The following is a 22,095-nucleotide window of genomic DNA, read 5'->3' on the forward strand; positions in this document are numbered from 1 at the left end:
TTGTGAGAAAATCTTGTCCATCCGTTCGTGGGTCATATTGCAATTCATCAATCTCTATATAACTAGGGGAACGGTTCTGCACTTCATCTCATAGCTCCTATTTCCATCCCATCAAAAACAGAGCAATGAAAAGGAATTTGGTTTGTTTCTTATTTTTGTGATTTTTTTCAGCAGTGAGCACGCGTGTTAGCAAAAAGAAGCGACGAGATTGGTGCTGTATTTATTTGTTTTGCAATGAGATGAATATATGTACAGTGAGACGGAAAACGGAAGAGTTCCCCTATATATAAACTCATTTTTATATATAAAGAAGATGAAGAAGAAAGAAGAGAGAAAGAAGATAATTAAATACAAATATCCGCCCAAAAGTAAATTGCACTATCCAGAAAAATCAGTTCACGCACTTAAGGTCACTCCTGACGGAATCCATAATTAAAAGTGCTCGCGTTTTCGGGGGCACACCACTCGATTCAGAGGCGGCGCACAACTGTCATTTTTGTTAATTTAGCTTTGCTGCGTCGCAGCATGCGTGAAATAATAAAAATGACAGTTGTGCGTTGCTTCCGTATCGAGTGGTGTGCCCTCGAAAACGCGAGCACTTTTAATCTTGGACTCCGTCAGGAGTGACCTTAAACATTTTTATTTATCATGATCTGATTAGTCAAGGCCAACGCACTGTCACTGCACTGGATCATATGTTTCAAATCAAAACAAACACGATGCTACGCACACAAACATATCCAATGACAGATGGAGCTGAAAATGTTTTTGCCTTTCTAGTATACTAAGTATACGTAAAGGCTATATGTTCGCTCCAAAAATGAACTTTTTATAGGAGGTCTGAAGACCCATAGTGTTATATACCAATCAACTCAGCTCGACGAATTGAGGTGATGTCTGTATGTGTGTGCGTGTGTGTGTATGTGTGTGTGTGCACCAAAAGAGCAAAAAGTTTTGCTCACTTTTTTGCACTTACCCTCCACTCATTTACTCGCAACAGGTTACATTCGACGCAGTATACTGCCCCATTGTTTCCTATTGAAAATTGGCAGGATCGAACAATGGGCTTGGTAGTTATGGCCAAAATACTTTTTCTCATAAAAAAAGCGCGTAAAAAAGTCTAGCTCACTTTTAATGCACTTACCCAAAACGGATTCCCTCACAACAACAGCGCGTAAAAAAAATCTAGCTCACTTTTAATGCACTTACCCTAAACGGATTCCCTCACAATAGGCTGCATTCAACGCAGTATCCTGCTATATTGTTTCCTATTAAAAATTGGACGGCTCGGACAATGGGCTTGGTAGTTATGGCCAAAATACTTTTTCTCATAAAAAAGCGCGTAAAAAAATCTAGATCACTTTTAATGCACTTACCCTGAACCGATTTCCTGCATTCGACGCAGAATCTTGTCTCATCATTTGCTATTGAAAATTGGACGGATCGGACAATGGGCTTGGTAGTTATGACCAAAATACTTTTTCTCATAAAAAAGCGCTTAAAAAAGTCTAGCTCACTTTTAATGCACTTACCCTAAGCGGATTCCCTCACGACAAGCTGCATTCAACGCAGTATCCTGCCCCATTGTTTCCTATTGAAAATTGGACGGATCGGACGATGGGCTTGGTAGTTATGGCCAAAATACTTTTTCTCGTAAAAAAGCGCGTAAAAAAATCTAGCTCACTTTTAATGCACTTATCCTAAACCGATTTCCTCGCATTTGCATTTGACGCAGAATCTTGTCTCATCATTTTCTATTGAAAATTGGCCGGATCGGACGATGGACTCAGAAGTAATGCCCAAGATACTATTTTTTACCGCACGAGAAAGGCATCATCACTGCTAGGTGGATTAATCTGAGTTTTTATTCAGGGTTCGGGTTGGCACTTAAGAGTAACTACAACCAACTGGCGCCTGCTTCCTACCCATCTACGATCTACTGCGAAGCGTCGCACACTACCTGATATTCCAACAAACTGTTCGGATGCAACGGAACCGTCCAGACGAACCCGGAGACGAGGAAAAACCGCGTGTTTTTTTACTTGAAAAATTTAACTCCTTTTTTACTTCTATTGAACATGAGAATTTGTTTAACAAAGAATACAAAACAAAAATAAAACAAGCTTTTACGATTGTTTGGCGCAAGGTAGTTGCGCTGATGAGGTGTGAGGTATAGTACTGGGGGTTCGCACCGGAACAGAGAGTAGTCGATTAGCTACTAATCAATTAATCGGGATTTTACGACATCTCTAGCTAGGCAGTGGGGTTCCTCTCTATGAGCTTAAGCTGGGAATGAGACTCGGTGGGATGGTAACACCGCTGCAGATGAGTCGACTACCTCAAAAACCCTGGAATTATCGAGAATTCTTTGTCAATCGTTTAAAATCAGGGAAATCAATAAAAGACAAAGACTTAGACACTTGGTGTTCGTTTGTTCGAGGATTCATTGGCAATCGTTTAAAATCAGTGAAATCAATAAAAGACAAAGACTTAACACTTAGTGTTCGTTTGTTCGAATGCGGATACAAAAATACACGTCTTAATGCAAGAATAAATAGGGTAATGAACCACATCAAACAATTCTGAACTGAACTGAACTGAAGAAACAGCTGCCTTGGGGGGGTTCAAATATGACGTCCACTAATGAGATTATTAGGAACCCCACTTCTTTATGAGATTTCCCACGTCCACTACTTTATGAGATTTTTAGAAACCCCACACCTTCCTCCTCTGTCCCACTTTTTTGTATACAAATGGGGTCTAAAATTTTGTGACAGTTCATTTATATGTACTGTCACAAAAGTGTATATCCCATTGCCATTTATGACCAACAACACATATAAGTTTTTCTGTCGTTTATTATACTTCAACCGCAGAAGAAGGATAGAATTTGTTTCTGGTGAGCTTAATTACTGAATATACACGCCAAAGTTTATATAAAATACTTATTTTTTGCCAATTTAATACATTTATCAACTTCCCGAAAGCGCTTAGGCCCTTAGATGGAAGCAATGCACTCTCTAACAGTCAAGATCTGTCCTGGCCACGTCCTTGCGAATGCTGAGGGGTCATCCACAAAGTACGTCACGCTTCTAAGGGGAGGGGGGTTACGAGAAGCGTATCGACTCATACAAAAATTTTAGAGTTTTAATACAAAAAGTTTGACGAAGGGGGGAGGGGGGTTGAAAATTGCAAATTTTTGCGTGACGTACTTTATGGATCTTCCCTGAAGAAACCGCAGTTCTCGCGACTAGAAGCTGTCCCAAAGTCCTACGACAAAGTCCTAGTCGATTGTTAGATTAGAACGAATTATTAAGGTGGGTGTGGTTTTTGTTGAATGTAGGTTCTGGAGTCTGGAGCCTGCACTTGATGGGGAAGCGCTGTAGTCAGTGTAAAGAAATGTTTAGTTTTTACATACCTACAATCTTGAAACAGCTTATGCTCAGTGTTTAGCTTAGATTTTCGAAAGATACACGGAACATGGAACATAGTCGACAGCCCCACTAAAGTTTGGTTGATTTTTTTACCACCCTACTGAAAATCTTTGTTGTAATAAACACGACATTATAAAATACTACTACAGTAAATTAATGTGTTTATTGCATCAATACTTTCAAAGTTTTGTTTTCGGTACTCGACCAACTTTACCTTAAAACAATTTTCTTTTAAAAATTATTGCAAAGCTAAAACATAAATTGAATAGCAATTTTGGACAAAACCATCCAACGGTTGCTAATTTATCGCGAATTACGATTCACCATGACTATCTATTAATGGAAATTTTATACGTACATCTTCTTTTGAATTGGCATTATCTCTACACCATGCAGACAGCATCGTAATGGCGACTAATATCGAATAAGCACTATCCAACTACTCAAACTCCCATAATATCACACTTCGCCCTTGCATCAGGAATCATTGAACGAACATGATTCTCTGCTGCAAGGTTTCACACTCGATTTCAAACTGCCACCAGTCCGCACGTGTTAAATATAAATCAGTCGAGTTAAGACCAACACTTGAAAAGTACGCTTCTTGACACAAATGAGAGACTCCACTCTTTTCGCTGGTTTCGTGTTTTTAGTAATAATGACGAATACATTAATAGTTCCTAATGCAAACTTTTCAGATCAGACAAATCCGTGAAAATCTCGGTTACTTCGTACTAATTATACGAGAAAATAAAGAGAAATCATATCTCTAGATTGGGCATTTTCATATGTTTATCAAGCCAGTTCGTTTCCAGCATGCTTCCTTGCGCTGTTCATATTAGAAATCTCTACCCTTTACCTGTGAACACGTGGAATTCGTTGAGGCGAGGTGACATTTTCAAAGTATTCTTCAACCCGCATCGCGAAACGAGCGATGGAACTTGTGTGAAGCCCATTCCATTTCGCTCTTCTATTCGCAACAAAACTTCATAAAACACATCTCGTCCCTAGGCCGAGGGGGGCAACCATCTGGGGGTAGGCTGTGCTAGCTTCGTTTCTATATAACCACAGGCGTACGATACAGCCAGACCTGACCTATATTACTGGGGTTTATGTAACTAGCCTAGGTACATTTATGGGCTAGGCCGACCAACCGATTGACACTCTCGGTGTGGTGCGGAAACCGAAAGGCAAAAGTTGAGCCTCGAACCATAAGTCGTCGCAGCCGTTGTGATTCTGTTGGCTCTTGAATTGTGGTGATCCTTCATTGTGGGCGTCGTGCAAAAGGCTCGGTGTGGTTGCGGCGTGGCGGCTATCGATTCACACTTTAAGAGCAATCTTGTGGTTGTTCAGCTGGAAGAAACATGTTTTACTATGCTGGTTGATGAGGGAGTACATGAATCCCAGCAGGGAGTGCTAGCAGCTCGACTAAAGTTTAGTGACAGTAGAACAAATAGTTATCACATTTTAATATTAGCCACAAATGGTTATCGTAATTTGATTTACAAATCTATACACAAATAGCGATTGGCCATACTTAATTGTTCTTTGTATAAAATTCTTATAATGTCATTTGTGTTGCTAAGTGTTAAGAAAATTTATTTTATTTTTTACGTTTATTCAAGCGACAAATATCTTACCTCTTACCGGCGGTAACCGGCGGTAATGTTGGCCCTGGATGTAACATTGGCTCATCACCCAAAATAATCAATATTTCAGCGATAATACGTCGATTTGTAGGGAGATATTAACCACTGCTTCTTTAAAAGTGTATCAAACATATGTCTGCTTCATTACGCTATATTTATACACTTCTTCAACTATTAAAAGTAATTCTCTTGCGTGAAAAATCAATTTGACTCGTTTTTCTAGCAGTCATGTTTCGTTGACTTAAGCAGGCAAAAGTGCAAGAGTTTAGCTGTGTAAGAGTTTTTTTTTTCCTTTTGCCCAATAAAAGAGTTTTCTGAATGGACATACCATTTGAATTGTTTCGGAAAAAAAACTCGAAAAAAATGTCTTCTAAAAATATTGTCTCTGGGGGGGGGGGTGGTTGTCCAAAACCACCCCCGTGGCTACGCCACTACACTCAGCGAATAAGTTTCATTCGTAAATTACATAACGCTAAACTTGACCACTGTCAACCCACACCAATCCCCTAGTAACCCTTCATGTATGGTAGGGTTCTGAAATTTATATAGTCCTTAACGCTCAGACAAGAACGTCATGTAGTTAATGAATGAGGCTTGACTCGATACAATAGTTTTCTTTCGACGTACATACTAAAAATAATTGCCTACCTTACGGTTTCCACAAACCCGATTCAAGCACAAGCGACTCAATCATCAACCTTTCATGGTTCGATACACTATTTTCTTCATAATTTCGTAAATAAATTATTCAATTAGTGTATGAATAAAATGAACAACATATTCCCCGCCCCTCATATATATTTTGTTTTATCATCAATGGCACCAATCGTACCAACATTTTCTCATATAATAATCAAAAGATACAATGGATCGTATATTCGTATGTTTCATTAGATCCGGGTGGCCAGTGGATATTGGAATTCAAATTCCCGCTATTTTGGTAAATTTCCCGATTCAAAAATGTATATAGGTACCTAGCGGTGTTGATACCTTTCTCGTGCAAAACAATTTATTAAAACCCTGATTAATCCACCTAGCGGTGTTGGTGCCATTATCATGCAAAAAAATACTAAAAAAATATAAATGAGTATTTTTCAGCGTGTTTTGGGCATAAACAATAGTATTTTGGCCATAACTTCTGATCGCATGATCTTATCTTGCCAATTTTCAATAGCAAATAATGGAACAGGATTCCCCGTCGAAAGAAACCTGTTGCAAATAATTCGCACAATGCAAAGTTTCAAAAAGTGTGTTTACAAAATTTGTACATATACACATACACACACATGTGTTTCGACAACCTATGCGAAGGAGCCAACGCGAATCCGTTGGGTGACCCCTACAGGATAGTGACGGTCAAGATCAAACGGATCCCCCGAACGGTCCCCGGAGAGGTTGGCGAGGATTATCGAGGTACTCTTTCCGTCCCGAGCCACAAGTTCTTGGATTCCTGCACCGCAAGGCAATATGGGTGCTGCCGAAATGGTAGCTCCGGTGACGAAGGAAAGAGTTACTCGCGGTGGCCAAATCCCTGGTAACGAACAAAGCTCCAGGGCTTGAACAGCGCTCTCAAGGCAGCATTCATAGCGAACCCGAACATGTTCATGCTAGCTATGCAGAGATGCCTAGATGAGTGTAGATTCCCCGAAAGATGAAAAAACAGAAACTGGTGTTGGTGGGCCGGGAAGCCGCCGGGCGACCCATCGGCGCATAGACCAATCTGTCTTATACACACGACGGGCAAGTTGCTGGAGAGGATCATCCTCAACAGGCTGACCCCGTACTCAGAGGGTACGAACGGCCTGTCAAGCAATCAGTTTGCCTGATCCACGTTGGACGCTATTAACTCGGTGGTAAAGACCGCCGAGATAGCGAACCAACAAGAAAGGCGAGGTATTCGATACTGTGCGTTAGTGACACTTGATGTGAAGAGCGCATTCAACAGCGCAAGCTGGGATGCCATCACGGTCACGTTACACCGGCTTAGCCTGCTGGTAGACCTGTGCCGGATTTCGGAAAGCTATTTCGAAAACCGTGTACTATTATACGAGACCGATGCCGGTCAGAGAAGCGTACCTATTACCGCAGGAGTTCTGCAAGGTTCAATACTGGGCCCGGTATTATGGAAGTTCCGCAAGGTTTAATACTGGGCCCGGTATTATGGAACCTTATGCATGACGGGGTTCTGAAGCTAAAGTTTCCTCCTGGTGTTAAGATCGTCGGCTTCGCCGATGACGTAACCTTGGTAGTCTACGGGGAGTCAATTCCCGAGGTAGAACTTGCCAGGTGACAGTGTGAGTGGGATAACTCTTTTGAAGGTAGGTCGAACCACGCAGCACACGCGATCAGCACGGTGGAGGATTGGATGAGCGCTAGAGGCCTGGAGCTCGCTCAACATAAGACGGAGTTGGTTATCGTCAACAACCGCAAGTCGGTTCAACATGCAGTGATTCACGTGGGTGAAGTCGCGATCGCATCAAAGCGGAGTTTCTAGCTCCATGGGGTCGTAATAGACGACAAGCTGATCTTTGCCAACCATGTCGACTATGCGTGTAAGAGGGATTCGACTGCTGTTGCGGCTTTATCGAGAATGATGTCCAACAGTTCCAAGGTGTGTGCCAATAGACGTAGGCTACTGGCAGGCGTTACCGTATCTACTCTTAGGTACAGCGACCCGTCCTGGATGAGAGCTCTGGGGGTACCAGTTACCTGCGGAAGCTTGAGAGCACGAACCGCTTGATGTATCTCAGAGTGATATCTGCCTACCGCACGATATCACACGATGCAGTCTGCGTGATTGCGAGCATGATGCCAGTCGGGGGCTGGTCATCCGGGAAGACGAGGAGTGTTTCAAGCTACGTGGCACCAGAGGAGCCCGCGAACGCATCAGAGTGACTTCGGTTGCCAGATGACATTGTGAGTGGGATAACTCTTTTAAAGGTAGGTGGACCCACCGGCTGATACCTAACATATCGAGCTGGGTGGGAAGTTCACTTCCATCTGACACAGTTCCTGTCGAGCCATGGCTGCTTCCGGCAGTACCTCCACAGGTTTGGGCACAAGGAGAGCCCTGTTTGCCCTGACTGCCCAGGTGTTGATGAAACTGCAGAGCACATACTGTTCGTATGTCCTCGTTTCGACGTCGAGAGAAGATCGGATAGCCTTATCCAGAGGATGTGTCAAGCGGTGGAGAAGTGGAACGCAGTTTTGACTGCAACCACTCAAATTGCCTGCAGCTTGTAGAGAATCTGGCGCGCCGAGCAGAAGTCGACAAGCATGACTAACTTCTGATTGATTAGTTAGAGCGAAAACAGGCTGAGTGTGGGAAAGTGAATGAGAGGTTTGCACATGTCGCGGTAAGAGTGTCGCAGCATGTGGCAACCGCAGTCGCCACCACGAGGCAGAAGAGTGAGCGCATAGGTGTTAGTATGGACTGCACATGCCGAGGTAGGAGGGAACTGTTGGTACCTATCGCTATCGACACCTCGAGGTATGGTAGAGGAGAGTAGAGTGAGCATCCAAGTCAGCCTCACGTGGCATGTTAGAGGTGAGCACCCAAGTCAGTCTCGCATGGCATGGCATCATGCAAGTGAGAACCTAAGTAAGTCCCACATGGTGTGTCATGAGGAACGGCAGGGTGTGCTAGAGTGAGCATCCAAATAATTCTCAGATTGGTGTGCAAGAGCGTGAATCAGGTGGTAGGGTGAGCATCCAAGAATATGGTGCATCGGGCGGCGGTTCCATTCAGTTGGATACAGTTCAATGTGCAACATCAAATTTTAACCAAAATTCTGCTACAACATTTGATTTTTCGTTGAATTTCGATTAATTTTTTAATCGATTATGTGCACAAACAATATCAGGCATCCCCATTTGTTTGTGATGACATTTTGAAGTGTGTGTGAGAGTTTTTCGTGAGAGTAATCATATTGTTAAAATAATATATATCTCGGGTACTTATTCAAAAGGACGTATGTGATTTTGTAAACAAAGATTCAAACGTCGATTGGTCCGATCTGATGGGACTCCCACGCAAACCATCACCATAGACAGATAGGGGGAGGCTTCGGCTACCTGTTGGTGGCGTTAGTTTGCGTGGGAGTGCCATCAGATCGGACAAATCAACGTTTGAATCTTTGTTTACAAAATCACATACGTCCTTTTGAATAAGTACCCGAGATTTGGCTACAGGCAAATGCTGACCCGACGTATACCTACCCCAATATCCAATTCGTGGTACTTATAAGGGTGTCGCTGAGTCGGGGGCCTTTCATTGAGTACATACTACACAAACACTTCACTCAACTTCATCGGGAGCACACGCATACTCGCCGATGTGCTCAAGGACCGTGAATTCGGCATCGTAGCGCTGCAGGAGGTTTGTTGGAAGGGATCAATGGTGCGAACGTTTAGAGGTAATCATACCATCTACCAGAGCTGCGGCAACACACACGAGCTGGGAACAGCTTTCATAGTGATGGGCGATATGCAAAGGCGCGTGATCGGGTGGTGGCCGATCAATGAAAGAATGTGCAGGTTGAGGATCAAAGACCGGTTCTTCAACTTCAGCATAATCAACGTCCATAGCCCACACTCCGGAAGCACTCCGGATGATGATAAGGACGCATTCTACGCGCAGCTGGAACGTGAGTACGACAGCTGCCCAAGTCACGACGTCAAAATCATCATAGGAGATTTGAACGCTCAGGTTGGCCAAGAGGAGGAGTTTAGACCGACTATTGGGAATTTCAGCGCTCACCGGCTGACGAACGAAAACGGCCTACGACTAATTGATTTCGCCGCCTCCAAGAATATGGCCATTCGCAGCATCTACTTCCAAAACAGCCTCCCGTGTCGGTGTACCTGGAGATCACCACTGCAGACAGAATTACAAATCGACCACGTTCTGATTGATGGACGGCACTTCTCCGACATTATCGACGTCAGGACATATCGTGGCGCTAACATCGACTCTGACCACTATCTGGTGATGGTTAAACTGTGCCCAAAACTATCCGTCATCAACAATGTTCGGTACCGACGACCGCCGCGGTACGACCTAGAGCGACTGAAGCAAACTGATGTCGCCACTGCATACGCGCAGCATCTCGAGGCAGCGTTGCCGGAAGAGGGTGAGCTCGATGGGGCCCCTCTTGAGGACTGCTGGAATACAGTCAAAGCAGCCATTAACGACGCAGCGGAGAACAACGTCGGTTATATGGGTTGAAGTCGACGGAATGATTGGTTCGACGAAGAGTGCAGACAGATTCTGGAGGAGAAGGACGCAGCGCGGGCGGTCGCGCTGCAGCAAGGTACCCGACAGAACGTGGAACACTATAGACGGAAGCGGAGACAGCAGACCCACCTTTTCAGGAGAAGAAACGCCGCCTGGAAGAAGCGGAGTGCGAGGAGATGGAACAGCTGTGCCGTTCTCAAGATACACGTAAGTTCTATCAGAAGCTCAACGCATCCCGCAAAGGCTTCGTGCCGCGAGCCAAAATGTGCCGGGATAAGGATGGGAGCATCTTGACGGACGAACGTGTGGTGATCGAAAGGTGGAAGCAGCACTACGAGGAACATCTGAATGGCGCTGAGAGTACAGGCAGTGAAAGTCAAGGCAGCGGAGGAGATGACTACGTCAGTTCAGCGGACGATGGAAGCCAACCAGCCCCCACCTTGAGGGAAGTTAAGGATGCCATTCAACAGCTAAAGACCAATAAAGCAGCTGGTAAGGATGGTATCGGAGCTGAGCTCATCAAGATGGGCCCGGAAAAGCTGGCCACTTGCCTGCACAAACTGATAGTCAGAATCTGGGAAACCGAACAGCTACCGGAGGAGTGGAAGGAAGGGGTTATATGCCCCATCTACAAGAAAGGCGACAAACTGGAGTGTGAGAACTTTCGAGCGATCACCATCCTTAATGCCGCCTACAAAGTGATATCCCAGATCATCTTCCGTCGTCTGTCACCATTAGTGAACGAGTTCGTGGGAAGTTATCAAGCCGGCTTCGTTGACGGCCGCTCGACAACGGACCAGATCTTTACTGTACGGCAAATCCTTCAAAAATGCCGTGAATACCAGGTCCCAACGCACCATCTGTTCGTTTATTTCAAGGCGGCATACGACAGAATAGACCGCGTAGAGCTATGGAAAGTTATGGACGAGAACAGCTTCCCTGGGAAGCTTACCAGACTGATCAAAGCAACGGTGGGTGGTGTACAAAACTGTGTGAAGATTTCGGGCGAATACTCCAGTTCGTTCGAATCGAGCCGGGTGAAAAGGTGATGGACTTTCGTGCCTGTTGTTCAACATTGCGCTAGAAGGTGTCATGCGGAAAGCCGGGTGTAACAGCCGGTGTACGATTTTCAACAGATCCAGTCAATTTATTTGTTCCGCGGATGACATGGACATTGTCGGCCGAACATTTGCAAAGGTGGCAGAACTGTACACCCGCCTGAAACGTGAAGCAACAAAAGTTGGACTGGTGGTGAATGCGTCAAAGACAAAGTACATGCTTGTGGGCGGAACCGAGCGCGACAGGGCCCGCCCGGGAAGCAGTGTTACGATAGACGGGGATACCTTCGAGGTGGTCGAGGAATTCGTCTACCTCGGATCCTTGCTAACGGCTGACAACAACGTTAGTCGTGAAATACGAAGGCGCATCATCTGTGGAAGTCGGGCCTACTACGGGCTCCAGAAAAAACTGCGGTCGAAAAAGATTCGCCACCGCACCAAATGTGTCATGTACAAGACGCTTATAAGACCGGTTGTCCTCTACGGACATGAAACATGGACAATGCTCGAGGAGGACTTGCAAGCACTCGGAGTATTCGAGAGACGGGTGCTTAGGACCATCTTTGGCGGTGTGCAAGAAGACGGTGTGTGGCGGCGAAGAATGAATTATGAGCTCGCCCAACTCTACGGCGAACCCAGTATCCAGAAGGTAGCTAAAGCCGGAAGGGTACGATGGGCAGGACATGTTGCAAGAATGCCGGACAGCAACCCTGCAAAGATGGTGTTCGCTTCCGATCCGGCAGGTACGAGACGGCGTGGAGCGCAGCGAGCGAGATGGGCAGACCAGGTGCAAAACGACTTGGTGAGCGTGGGGCGTATCCGAGGATGGAGAGATGCGGCCTCGAACCGTGTATTGTGGCGTCAAATTGTTGATTCAGTGTTATCTGTTTAGATGTAAACTAAATAAATGAATGAACATAAACACTTCCTTCCTCTCACCAGTTACGGAGAAGATAAGCGTGGCCAGAAGTAGTAATCCATATGCTTTTGTGATTTTTATCCTAGATTGAAATCAAGGAACACACCCACCTTGATTTCTGATAGTAATCTGATTAAATATTTCAAAAGAATCATATTTGCAAGAGTAGGGGCCCACCTTAGCCTACACCCAAAACATTCGTTGTATTAAGCATTTTGTATCAAAGAAGGACACAAGTTTGTATGGTGCCAATCCCACTGCTATCCCTGTTACCCTTCTATTTGATATTATATGATGATTCTTACATCCACTTAGCATGACACGTGGATTATGATAGCCTCTGATCGCATCTTCCCTCATCTGGTATATAGTCCAGATGGTTATTTATTTATTTTCACCGTCTTCAGCTTAAGCTGCACAGACTGATATTCTTATAACTATTGTAATTGCCTTATGCTATTTTTAAAACGGTCTCTACTGATATTGAAATCAAACGTGGGTACATCGTTGAGCATAATAAAACATTTTTTCAACGGGTGATTTTATCCAAACACACAGATGCCGATTTGTATAAAATAGGGGAGGTGTCAGGCCAATTTGGCGAATGCCGTTTGGCCGAATGCCGTTTGGCCGAATAGTTGTAAAAATTGACCTCAGTTAAGAAATAGTAAGAGAGTAAGAAATGAGAAGTGAATAATGAGAAAAAGGAAGTGAGAAGTGAAAAGCGGCCTTGCCTTCTTCCTTCTTTCCTTATTCCTCCTTTCGGGTTTTCTTCTCCCTTCTTCTTTTTTCTTCTTTCTTCCATCTTCCTTCTTCCTTAATCCATCTTCCTTCTTCCTTTTTCCTTCTCCCTTCTTCCTTCTTGTTTCTTCCTTATTCCATCTTCCTTCTTCCTTCTTCCTTCTTCCTTCTTTCGTCTTCTTTCTTCCTTCTTCCTTATTATTTCTGTCTTCTTCCTTCTTCTTTATTCTTTCTTTCTTCTTCCTTCCTACTTCTTTCTTTTTTCCTTCTTCATTCTTCCTTCTACATTCTTCCTTATTTCTTCCTTCTTCCTTCCTCCTTCTTCCATCTTCCTCCTTCTTCTTTTTTCCTTTTTTCTTCGTCCTTCTTCCTTGCTCTTTCTTCATTCTTCCTTTTTCCTTCTTCCTATTTCCTTCTTCCTACTTCTTTCTTCATTCTTCCTTCGTCTTCCTCCCTTCTACCTTCTCCCTGCTTCCTTCTTCCTTCTTCTTTCTATTTCTTCCTTCTTCCTTCTTCTTTTTTCCTTTTTCCTTCTTTTTCCTTCTTTCTTCTTTCTCTTCCTTCCTCTTTCTTCCTTCTTCCTTCTACCTTCTTCCTTCTTCCTTCGTCCTTCGTCCTTCTCCCTGCTTCCTTCTTCCTTCTTTCTTCTTCCTTCTTCTTTCTTCCTCTTCCTTCTTTCCTCTTATTTCTCCTTAATGTTTTCTTCCTTCTTCTTTCTTACTTTTTATTTTTTCCTTCTTCCTTATTCCTTCTTCTTTCTTTCCTCGGAAACGTATTTCAACTATTCGGCCAAACGGCATTCGGCCAAATGACCATAAACCATAGGGGACGTTGGCGGGAACGACGTGCTGGAACATAGAAGTTCGCCTGACGTAGAAGATCTGTGCATTCTATCCGGTTGTCAATTATATCGAAGGCGAACATCCTTTGTAGGAAAGATCGACGTTGGCGTAAGGTCTCAAGCTTTATTAACTGACATCGGTTTTCGTAGGGGGGCAAATGGAGCGGATCGTCCCATGGTAATCTACGTAACGCGAAACGAACAAAAGAATGTTGGACTCTTTCGATTGGCACGCTGGATGGAGTTGTAATTTAACATAAGCATGTCTGTCTCGTAGGTAGGAGCGCAACCACTGTAAAAGCCAGTCAGGGAATCCTAGTCTCTCAAGCTTTTGCAGTGTTAGCTCATGGGGAACTTTGTCAAAAGCTTTCGAAAAATCCACTAGATATCGTTTTTCCAAACTGGAGTTGAGAATGCTTACGTACGACATTAGATTTGTAGTGGTAGAACGATTCTTCACAAAACCGTGCTGATAATCTGAGATTATAGGTCTAGCCGCAAAGTACATTTTATCATGAATCAAAAGCTCCAGAGTTTTGGCCAGGCAGCAAAGGATAGACATGGGGCGATAATTTTCAACCTTCCGTGTGTTGCCCTCTTTATGTATAGGCGTCCTCGCAGACAATTTCCATGCATCCGGTTAGCGCGTCAGTCGAGAAGCGCCAAGCGTGGAGAGTGTAGGTTCAACACCCGTCTTGGGTCGTTTTTTTGTAAAGTAGCTAAAGTTATCGAAGTGGAAGTGTAAAAATAGATTCAGTATACACACAACACATAACCAGTTCTTATTTTCTCGTGACCGGGTACCTAATACAAGGGACTGCCGTTGACTTAATACAATCTGTGCATATGTCGCAAATTATGGCAAACTGTAGGCGGAATTAATGCATGATTATAATAAAATGTTGCAGTCTCTGGTTGGGTGCAGCGGTAAGATGCGCGGCTATAAAGCAATACCATGCTGAGGGTGGCTGGGTTCGATTCTTGATGCCGGTCTAGGCAATTTTCGGTGTAGAAATTGTCTCGACTTTCTTGGGCATAAAAGTATCATCGTGTTAGCCTCATGATATACGAATGCAAAAATGGTAACTTGGCTTAGAAACCTCGCGGTTAAGAACTGTTGAAGTGCTGAATGAACACTAAGCAGCGAGACGGCAATGTCCCATTGGGGGATGTAATGCCAATAAGAGAAGAAGATGAAGATTTGCAAGAGTATTGTAGAATTGGTAGAAACAGCACTTATAGTGAAATCAAAAGTGATTAAATGTCCACGGCAGAATGATTTTAAATCTTGAACATGTGCTTCCCCGGTAGGATTTATTTATCTATTAGTTTAGTTCTATTTAATGTTGAATTGAACCACATGTATATCGCCTAGCTTTATGGAATGTGAAAGTTTGCAATAGTGCACTATTTCTGAAATAAGATTAAATATTGCCGTGTTAGAATCAGTTTTGAAACAAGCAATCCCAAGGGTTTTTGTGCAAACTTTGAAACAACTTTAAATAGAAATGTGTGTCAAATCAAAATTAGAAAAAAAAATAGTTCTGTGAAAATTAAAATATTTGCTTCAAGAAATTAGAAAAAGTTTCCCTTAAAAGTCAAGCAAAGTTTCAATTGCACATCAAAAGAATCACAGGATTTGGAACGATTATGAAGGTATGTATTCTCACATGAATCAAGCAAAATAATGAAAAAGCAACGTGAAAAGAGTATAAAATAATCAGACTATGATATTTGGTCCTGTCTAATCAGATAAATATCGGTTTTCGTCATACAATATATGAAGATTCCTCGCATCATAACATTTTGTAGTTGAAATATTATTTTGAACTTGAAACTCGTAGCGTATCATTCAATGGTTGTGCGCCATATGTTCACCAAATCCTTCAACTTAAGAATCAATTTAGTCGAACATCAAACGTCAACAATCTAACTGTTATCATTGACATTGCATCGGACAGTATTTCCGTATCGTACAACACCATAACCGGAATCGCCGCAAATCAATCGGCGGCGGTGACAAATCTATTAGGAAAATGTCAGCAAGTGCGTTGCTACTTTACGAGGTAAGACATACCGTCATACTTGAATTCAACTGCTCATCATTGTCCCAGCAGAGCAGCGGTTCGCCATGGAACGAACTTGCCCAACAAAGCAACACAAACAGCTGCCGCTGGAAGTGTCGTCGCAGCAGTATTGGTATTACTGTTTATTTTGTTTGTACATCTCTTCCCATATTGCGTTCAATAAGTCGAAGTGGATATCTGGCGTTGAGATCCACGAAAGTCGCTAAGCGATATGCATTTCAAAGCTTAACTAATCGTGACCGACTGAATAGTGTCAACGCGCGCGTTTTGCCTTACCGTTGCGTTCAATCAATCGTGTAGAGCTCCTCTTCGGTTGATGAAACACAGGCACGGGAGGCACGTGCATCGAATCCTCTTTACAGAGCTGCTCCGCACAACTTCTTCTGACTTCGCGGGTCCATCCACCCACAATCCACGTCTACTATCCCGTACACAGAAACCGAGCTCGTTGCGACTCAACTCAACCCGCTCAGGGGTAACAACAAACTGGTTAGGGCAGTTGCTCATCGCTTGTCGAGGCCTTACGAATGAGTGTGTCACTGGATCGCGCTGCAGCTGTATAGGATGTTTGATTGGTTTGATGGTTTGGGATTTCTATGACTAAAATATGTAAATGATGATGATTCCACACATCAAGTCGTTATTCTGTTTGTAAATAGAATGTTTCGTTTACTTTTTCATCAATTTTGTTTGTATTATAAAACGTTCATAATACCAAATATAATCTTTGATTTGAACACTTTCCAATTTTCAATTTTCAAATTGATGGAAACTCACATACTATTCAATTTAGCGATTATTATCGATTTGTATCAAAATTTAGCATTTGCCATTTGCCCTACTTGTATTATCAAGTTCAAATTAAGAAATTATTTCTAACCATCAATTACAATACAACAAATTGCGGTAATCTTAATTTCATTTCCAATGTCCACAGCAGCACGTCTGGAAACCAGATTCCGTTTCCATTCAACCTAATTACCAGGTGGAAGCTCGGTGGCATTTGGTGTTGTGTGTAGACAAAACAAAGGCAAATGTTTGCTTTTTTACCCCATTCCGACATTTCTTAGTCTCACACCCGCTTATGCTAATTTCCAGTTTCAGTGCCACCCTTGCCTTGCTTTGACTGGTTTGGCTCTGCTGCTTAATAGCTACCGAACACGGGCGAGTAGCACGATGTTATGCTTTTCTTTTTTTCTTTTGGGTTGGATAAACATATCTAACCTAACACGTGCTTCCCAAGTATCAGGTTTTAAAAGCAAAATAGATATAACTGGAAAATATCTTTGTGTCGATCAGTTACAATGTGCGATGCACTTAGTGCCAGATCGGCACAAGCCCCCGACTGCTGGAGAAAGAAAAATCGAAGGTCACCCGGCAACCACCGTGACTAAGTTAGCAGAAAAGTGAGAAATGCGGTTTATCGGTGACAGGGCTGGTAGCGTGACATGATTTAGAAAGCTTAGTGACATTACACCAACATTCAAATACGTTTTAAACTGAACTAATCAATTTATCCAAATCATCGATATAAATCGCATTTCGCTTACTTCATACGCACCAGCGCATAAATTGAATTTGCCGCATGGCTTACTCTATGAATTGAATAATTAGACAACAAAAGTGTAAATGTAGAATTTTCTCAAAGTTGACCCGCGCTGGCCAAGAATCGTCTTGGCCGTTAATCGGAATATGCGAAGAATGTAAGGTAGAAATTACGGGTTCCTATTACGGAAAAGAAAACCTTCATGGATATTTGTTTATATGCTTAGCATCTTTTAAACAGGGTCTCAATTTGTGATTATAGTTTTAACTTACGTCATTTTAGAACCGATTATACACACATACCTGAAAAGAATAAAAGAATGAAAATTATTAAATACATGTGATTATATGATTGATCTTGTGGTTATAAAGGTGTATCAGTAAACAGAATAAACATTTGCGGACATTTGGACTTTGGAGTCGCCCACAATAGAAGAGGTTAAAAAAGCTACATGTTGCCGAAAAATGAGGCAGCTGAAGCATGGCAGTAAGAAACTGTACCAAATCTTACATCATATTATGTTGAACATATGGGAGAAAGAAGAATTTGCTAAAGCTATGTCCATGTAGAATCCGGAATAGTAAAATCATCTGTATCTCGGTAACGGATTGACGTACAAATAAGTTTAATACATTAAAACAAGGGTAATACAATGTATTTAAAGGAAAAAATATTGATACAAATCTTTTCTTCTTGTTTCTAGTGAGAATTCGCACCTTCTTCTTTATTCCTCTCATCAAAAGTTGCACACCTCCGGAGTCAACTTCCTTGGCACATTTGTTCCACATTTTGGTCATCTGAGTCGCGTCCCGAGCTGTTTTTCCACTTTTCTTAAGCTTCCGCTTCATTACTGCCCAAAATGTCTCGATGGGCCGGGGCTGTGGGCTGTTGCGTGGATTTATGTTTTTATCGATGAAATCTTCGTTATTATCGCGGTACCACTGAATCAAATGATCCAGGTATTTGAGATGTTGTCCTGGAGTTTGAATCAAATGGTCTCACTATGGGAAAAGTGGTAAAAACTAGAAAAATTGACTAGCTTTGAATGACTTGTCTTGTATACCATTTAATAGACAGATAGTTCAAACCTAGATTTCCAAATTTTCAGCCCTCTGCGATGAAAACTCATTGTGCCACAGACATCAGACTTAAGAAAATTGTGAAAATTGTAGAAAAAATGCATTTCAAACAAATGCAAATTTCTCAGCGAATAATGGTCCAATTTGGGGAATTAATACACCGTTGGAAAGATAATTGTCTAAACTTTAAAATGGGTATGTTGTTGAGCTTACACGCGTGATTAAAATTAGTACAAAATGAATAATAATTGAAAAAATGTGTTTTTTTGCCTAAGTTGGACTATATCTAGCAAGCAGGGCCGAGCTGTCTCAAGAGACCACCACCACAGTTTAGTTTAGGGTCTATACTATCTGCGGAACGAGAATCCAGCTGCGGATAGCTGCGGATGAGCGTCATTTTGGCACGAATTCGAAAAAAAAGGATTTTTTTTTGTAATTAACAATTATCGAGCATAGCTTGAGCTTGAGCTTGATTGACTGCTCGTAGTTGCTACTCCATTATGACCAGATCAGCTGTTCTTGCACAGGGAACCAACAGATGTTTGCTTGGGGCTAGCACACATCTTCAATGTACAAGTACTGGTGATCTCATTTGTTAGGTCATACTGGCGCCTGCCACGTCAGAATGCAAGTCAATGTAGGGAAGGGGGAGGAAATGATGATGCAATCATTCGCCCACTGCAAGCCGAATATACCTCTGCACTTGCCACGAGTTCATGCGGATTTTTTTGGAATTTTTGGGTTAGGTTCGAGGGGCAGAGGTCCGTCTTGGTTAACGAGCTGCCAATCTGATAGATAGGAGAAAGCAACTGATGGAATTTCTAATCGGATCCTGTAGGAAATGAGCTCTATAGTTCATTTCCAATGAATCGCCTGCTTTGAGCGTAATTACAGCGGCACACTAGGAGTTAACTTTCTGAAATCAGTATGGCGAAAGGCATCCAAGGTTCGATTTCTCAAAATTAAGCCACTTCATCGAAAAAATATTTGGTAGGCGTAGTAGTGGACACCTTCCTACATATCCGGTACCAAATAGTTTTTCATGAAAAGTTCCTCATTTTGAGAAAACCCGCGTTACATGTCTTTCGCCATACAAATTTGTGGCGGTTAACTCATGCTGGATATTTGCGCATATACGATAGCGCCTGGATGTGGAAGCGGCTAGTAGAAAATCAGCCACTGTCAATAATTCATTCTAGCAGATTACTGTTAGAATACTCAAGTTGAAGGTATAGGAATAGTAATGGAAACGGTATGGAAGTCCATTTCCAGTTCTAGCGATTCCTAGAACATGAGAAATATAGAGAAAGATACAAAGTAGGAGAATGGAACGGACCTGGGATTGAACCCACGACCTCCTGCGTATGAGACAGAAGCAGTACCCATATGACTACCAAGCCCGCTTTGTAATTAACAATTATCGAGCATAAGCAAAACACCCAGATTAATCCACCTAGCGGTGATGGTGCCTTTCTCGCGCAAAAAGGTAATAAATGTAGCCTTTACGCTTACACCTCGATGATGTACAAGAAAGGCAAAACAGTTACACCGTCTATTGTTATGATAGAAAATTTACACTAGTAGACGACAGATGGCGCTGCCAAAAGTTTCTCGAATTTCCTATGTTCGAATTTTTACTTTCGGACAATTTCATAGTACTATGAAACTGAACGAAGAGCATACTTACGCCTAAATGCGTGCAACACGAGCATCTGCATAGTACGATGAAACTCTTAATGGGAGCAAGCCACGGATAAACATTGAAAATATTCATAGATGCAAGGCATTTTTATAACACATTATTGTTCTATGTGACTATGTCTCATCACTATTTTAATATTATCTTTTTTTTTGCAATTCGCAATTATTTTCATTTTCATTTATTTAGTTTACATCTAAACAGATAACACTGAATCAACAATTTGACGCCACAATACATGGTTCGAGGCCGCATCTCTCCATCCTCGAATACGCCCCACGTTCGCCAAGTCGTTTTGCACCTGGTCTGCCCATCTCGCTCGCTGCGCTCCACGCCGTCTCGTACCTGTCGGATCGGAAGCGAACACCATCTTTGCAGGGTTGCTGTCCGGCATTCTTGCAACATGTCCTGCCCATCGTACTCTTCCGGCTTTAGCTACCTTCTGGATACTGGGTTCGCCGTAGAGTTGGGCGAGCTCATGGTTCATTCTTCGCCGCCACACACCGTCTTCTTGCACACCGCCAAAGATGGTCCTAAGCACCCGTCTCTCGAATACTCCGAGTGCTTGCAAATCCTCCTCGAGCATTGTCCATGTTTTATGTCCGTAGAGGACAACCGGTCTTCTTTCTTTATCTTTCTTTCTTTAGTAGGCCCGACTTCCACAGATGATGCGCCTTCGTATTTCACGACTAACGTTGTTGTCAGCCGTTAGCAAGGATCCGAGGTAGACGAATTCCTCGACCACCTCGAAGATATCCCCGTCTATCGTAACACTGCTTCCCAGGCGGGCCCTGTCGCGCTCTGTTCCGCCCACAAGCATGTACTTTGTCTTTGAGGCATTCACCACCAGTCCAACTTTTGTTGCTTCACGTTTCAGGCGGGTGTACAGTTCTGCCACCTTTGCAAATGTTCGGCCGACAATGTCCATGTCATCCGCGAAACAAATAAATTGACTGGATCTGTTGAAAATCGTACCCCGGCTGTAACACTCGGCTCTCCGCATGACACCTTCTAGCGCAATGTTGAACAACAGCACGAAAGTCCATCACCTTGTATTAGTCCCTGGCACGATTTGAACGAACTGGAGTGTTCGCCCGAAATCTTCACACAGTTTTGCACACCATCCACCGTTGCTTTGATCAGTCTGGTAAGCTTCCCAGGGAAGCTGTTCTCGTCCATAACTTTCCATAGCTCTACGCGGTCTATACTGTCGTATGCCGCCTTGAAATCAACGAACAGATGATGCGTTGGGACCTGGTATTCACGGCATTTTTGAAGGATTTGCCGTACAGTAAAGATCTGGTCCGTTGTCGAGCGGCCGTCAACGAAGCCGGCTTGATAACTACCCACGAACTCATTCACTAATGGTGACAGACGACGGAAGATGATCTGGGATATCACTTTGTAGGCGGCATTAAGGATGGTGATCGCTCGAAAGTTCTCACACTCCAGCTTGTCGCCTTTCTTGTAGATGGGGCATATAACCCCTTACTTCCACTCCTCCGGTAGCTGTTCAGTTTCCCAGATTCTGACTATCAGTTTGTGCAGGCAAGTGGCCAGCTTTTCTGGGCCCATCTTGATGAGCTCAGCTCCGATGCCATCCTTACGAGCTGCTTTATTGGTCTTTAGCTGTTGGATAGCATCCTTAACTTCCATCAAGGTGGGGGCAGGTTGGCTTCTATCGTCCACTGAACTGACGTAGCCACCTCCTCCGCTTCTTGACTTTCACTACCTGTACTCTCAGCGCCATTCAAATGTTCCTCGTAGTGCTGCTTCCACCTTTCGATCATCACACGTTCGGCTGTC

At 43.2% G+C, this 22,095-nt stretch overlaps 1 protein-coding gene across 3 annotated transcripts in view; it reads right to left on the reverse strand.

The window, feature by feature from the left end:
* LOC134202528 (SH3 domain-containing kinase-binding protein 1) overlaps positions 1-22,095 on the reverse strand; it is a 96,057-nt gene that overhangs the window by 35,959 nt on the left and 38,003 nt on the right. Inside the window, exon 1 of one of the 3 annotated variants that reach the window (XM_062677537.1) lies at positions 16,242-16,400. The exons of the other annotated variants lie outside the window; for them this stretch is intronic. Coding sequence (XP_062533521.1) covers positions 16,242-16,311 — 70 coding nt within the window. The 5' untranslated portion in view covers positions 16,312-16,400. Of the gene's footprint in view, positions 1-16,241; positions 16,401-22,095 lie in introns of those variants that run through there. 3 annotated transcript variants of the gene reach the window in all.

Source organism: Armigeres subalbatus, chromosome 1, assembly GCF_024139115.2.
Source record: "Armigeres subalbatus isolate Guangzhou_Male chromosome 1, GZ_Asu_2, whole genome shotgun sequence".
Taxonomy (NCBI): domain Eukaryota; kingdom Metazoa; phylum Arthropoda; class Insecta; order Diptera; family Culicidae; genus Armigeres; species Armigeres subalbatus.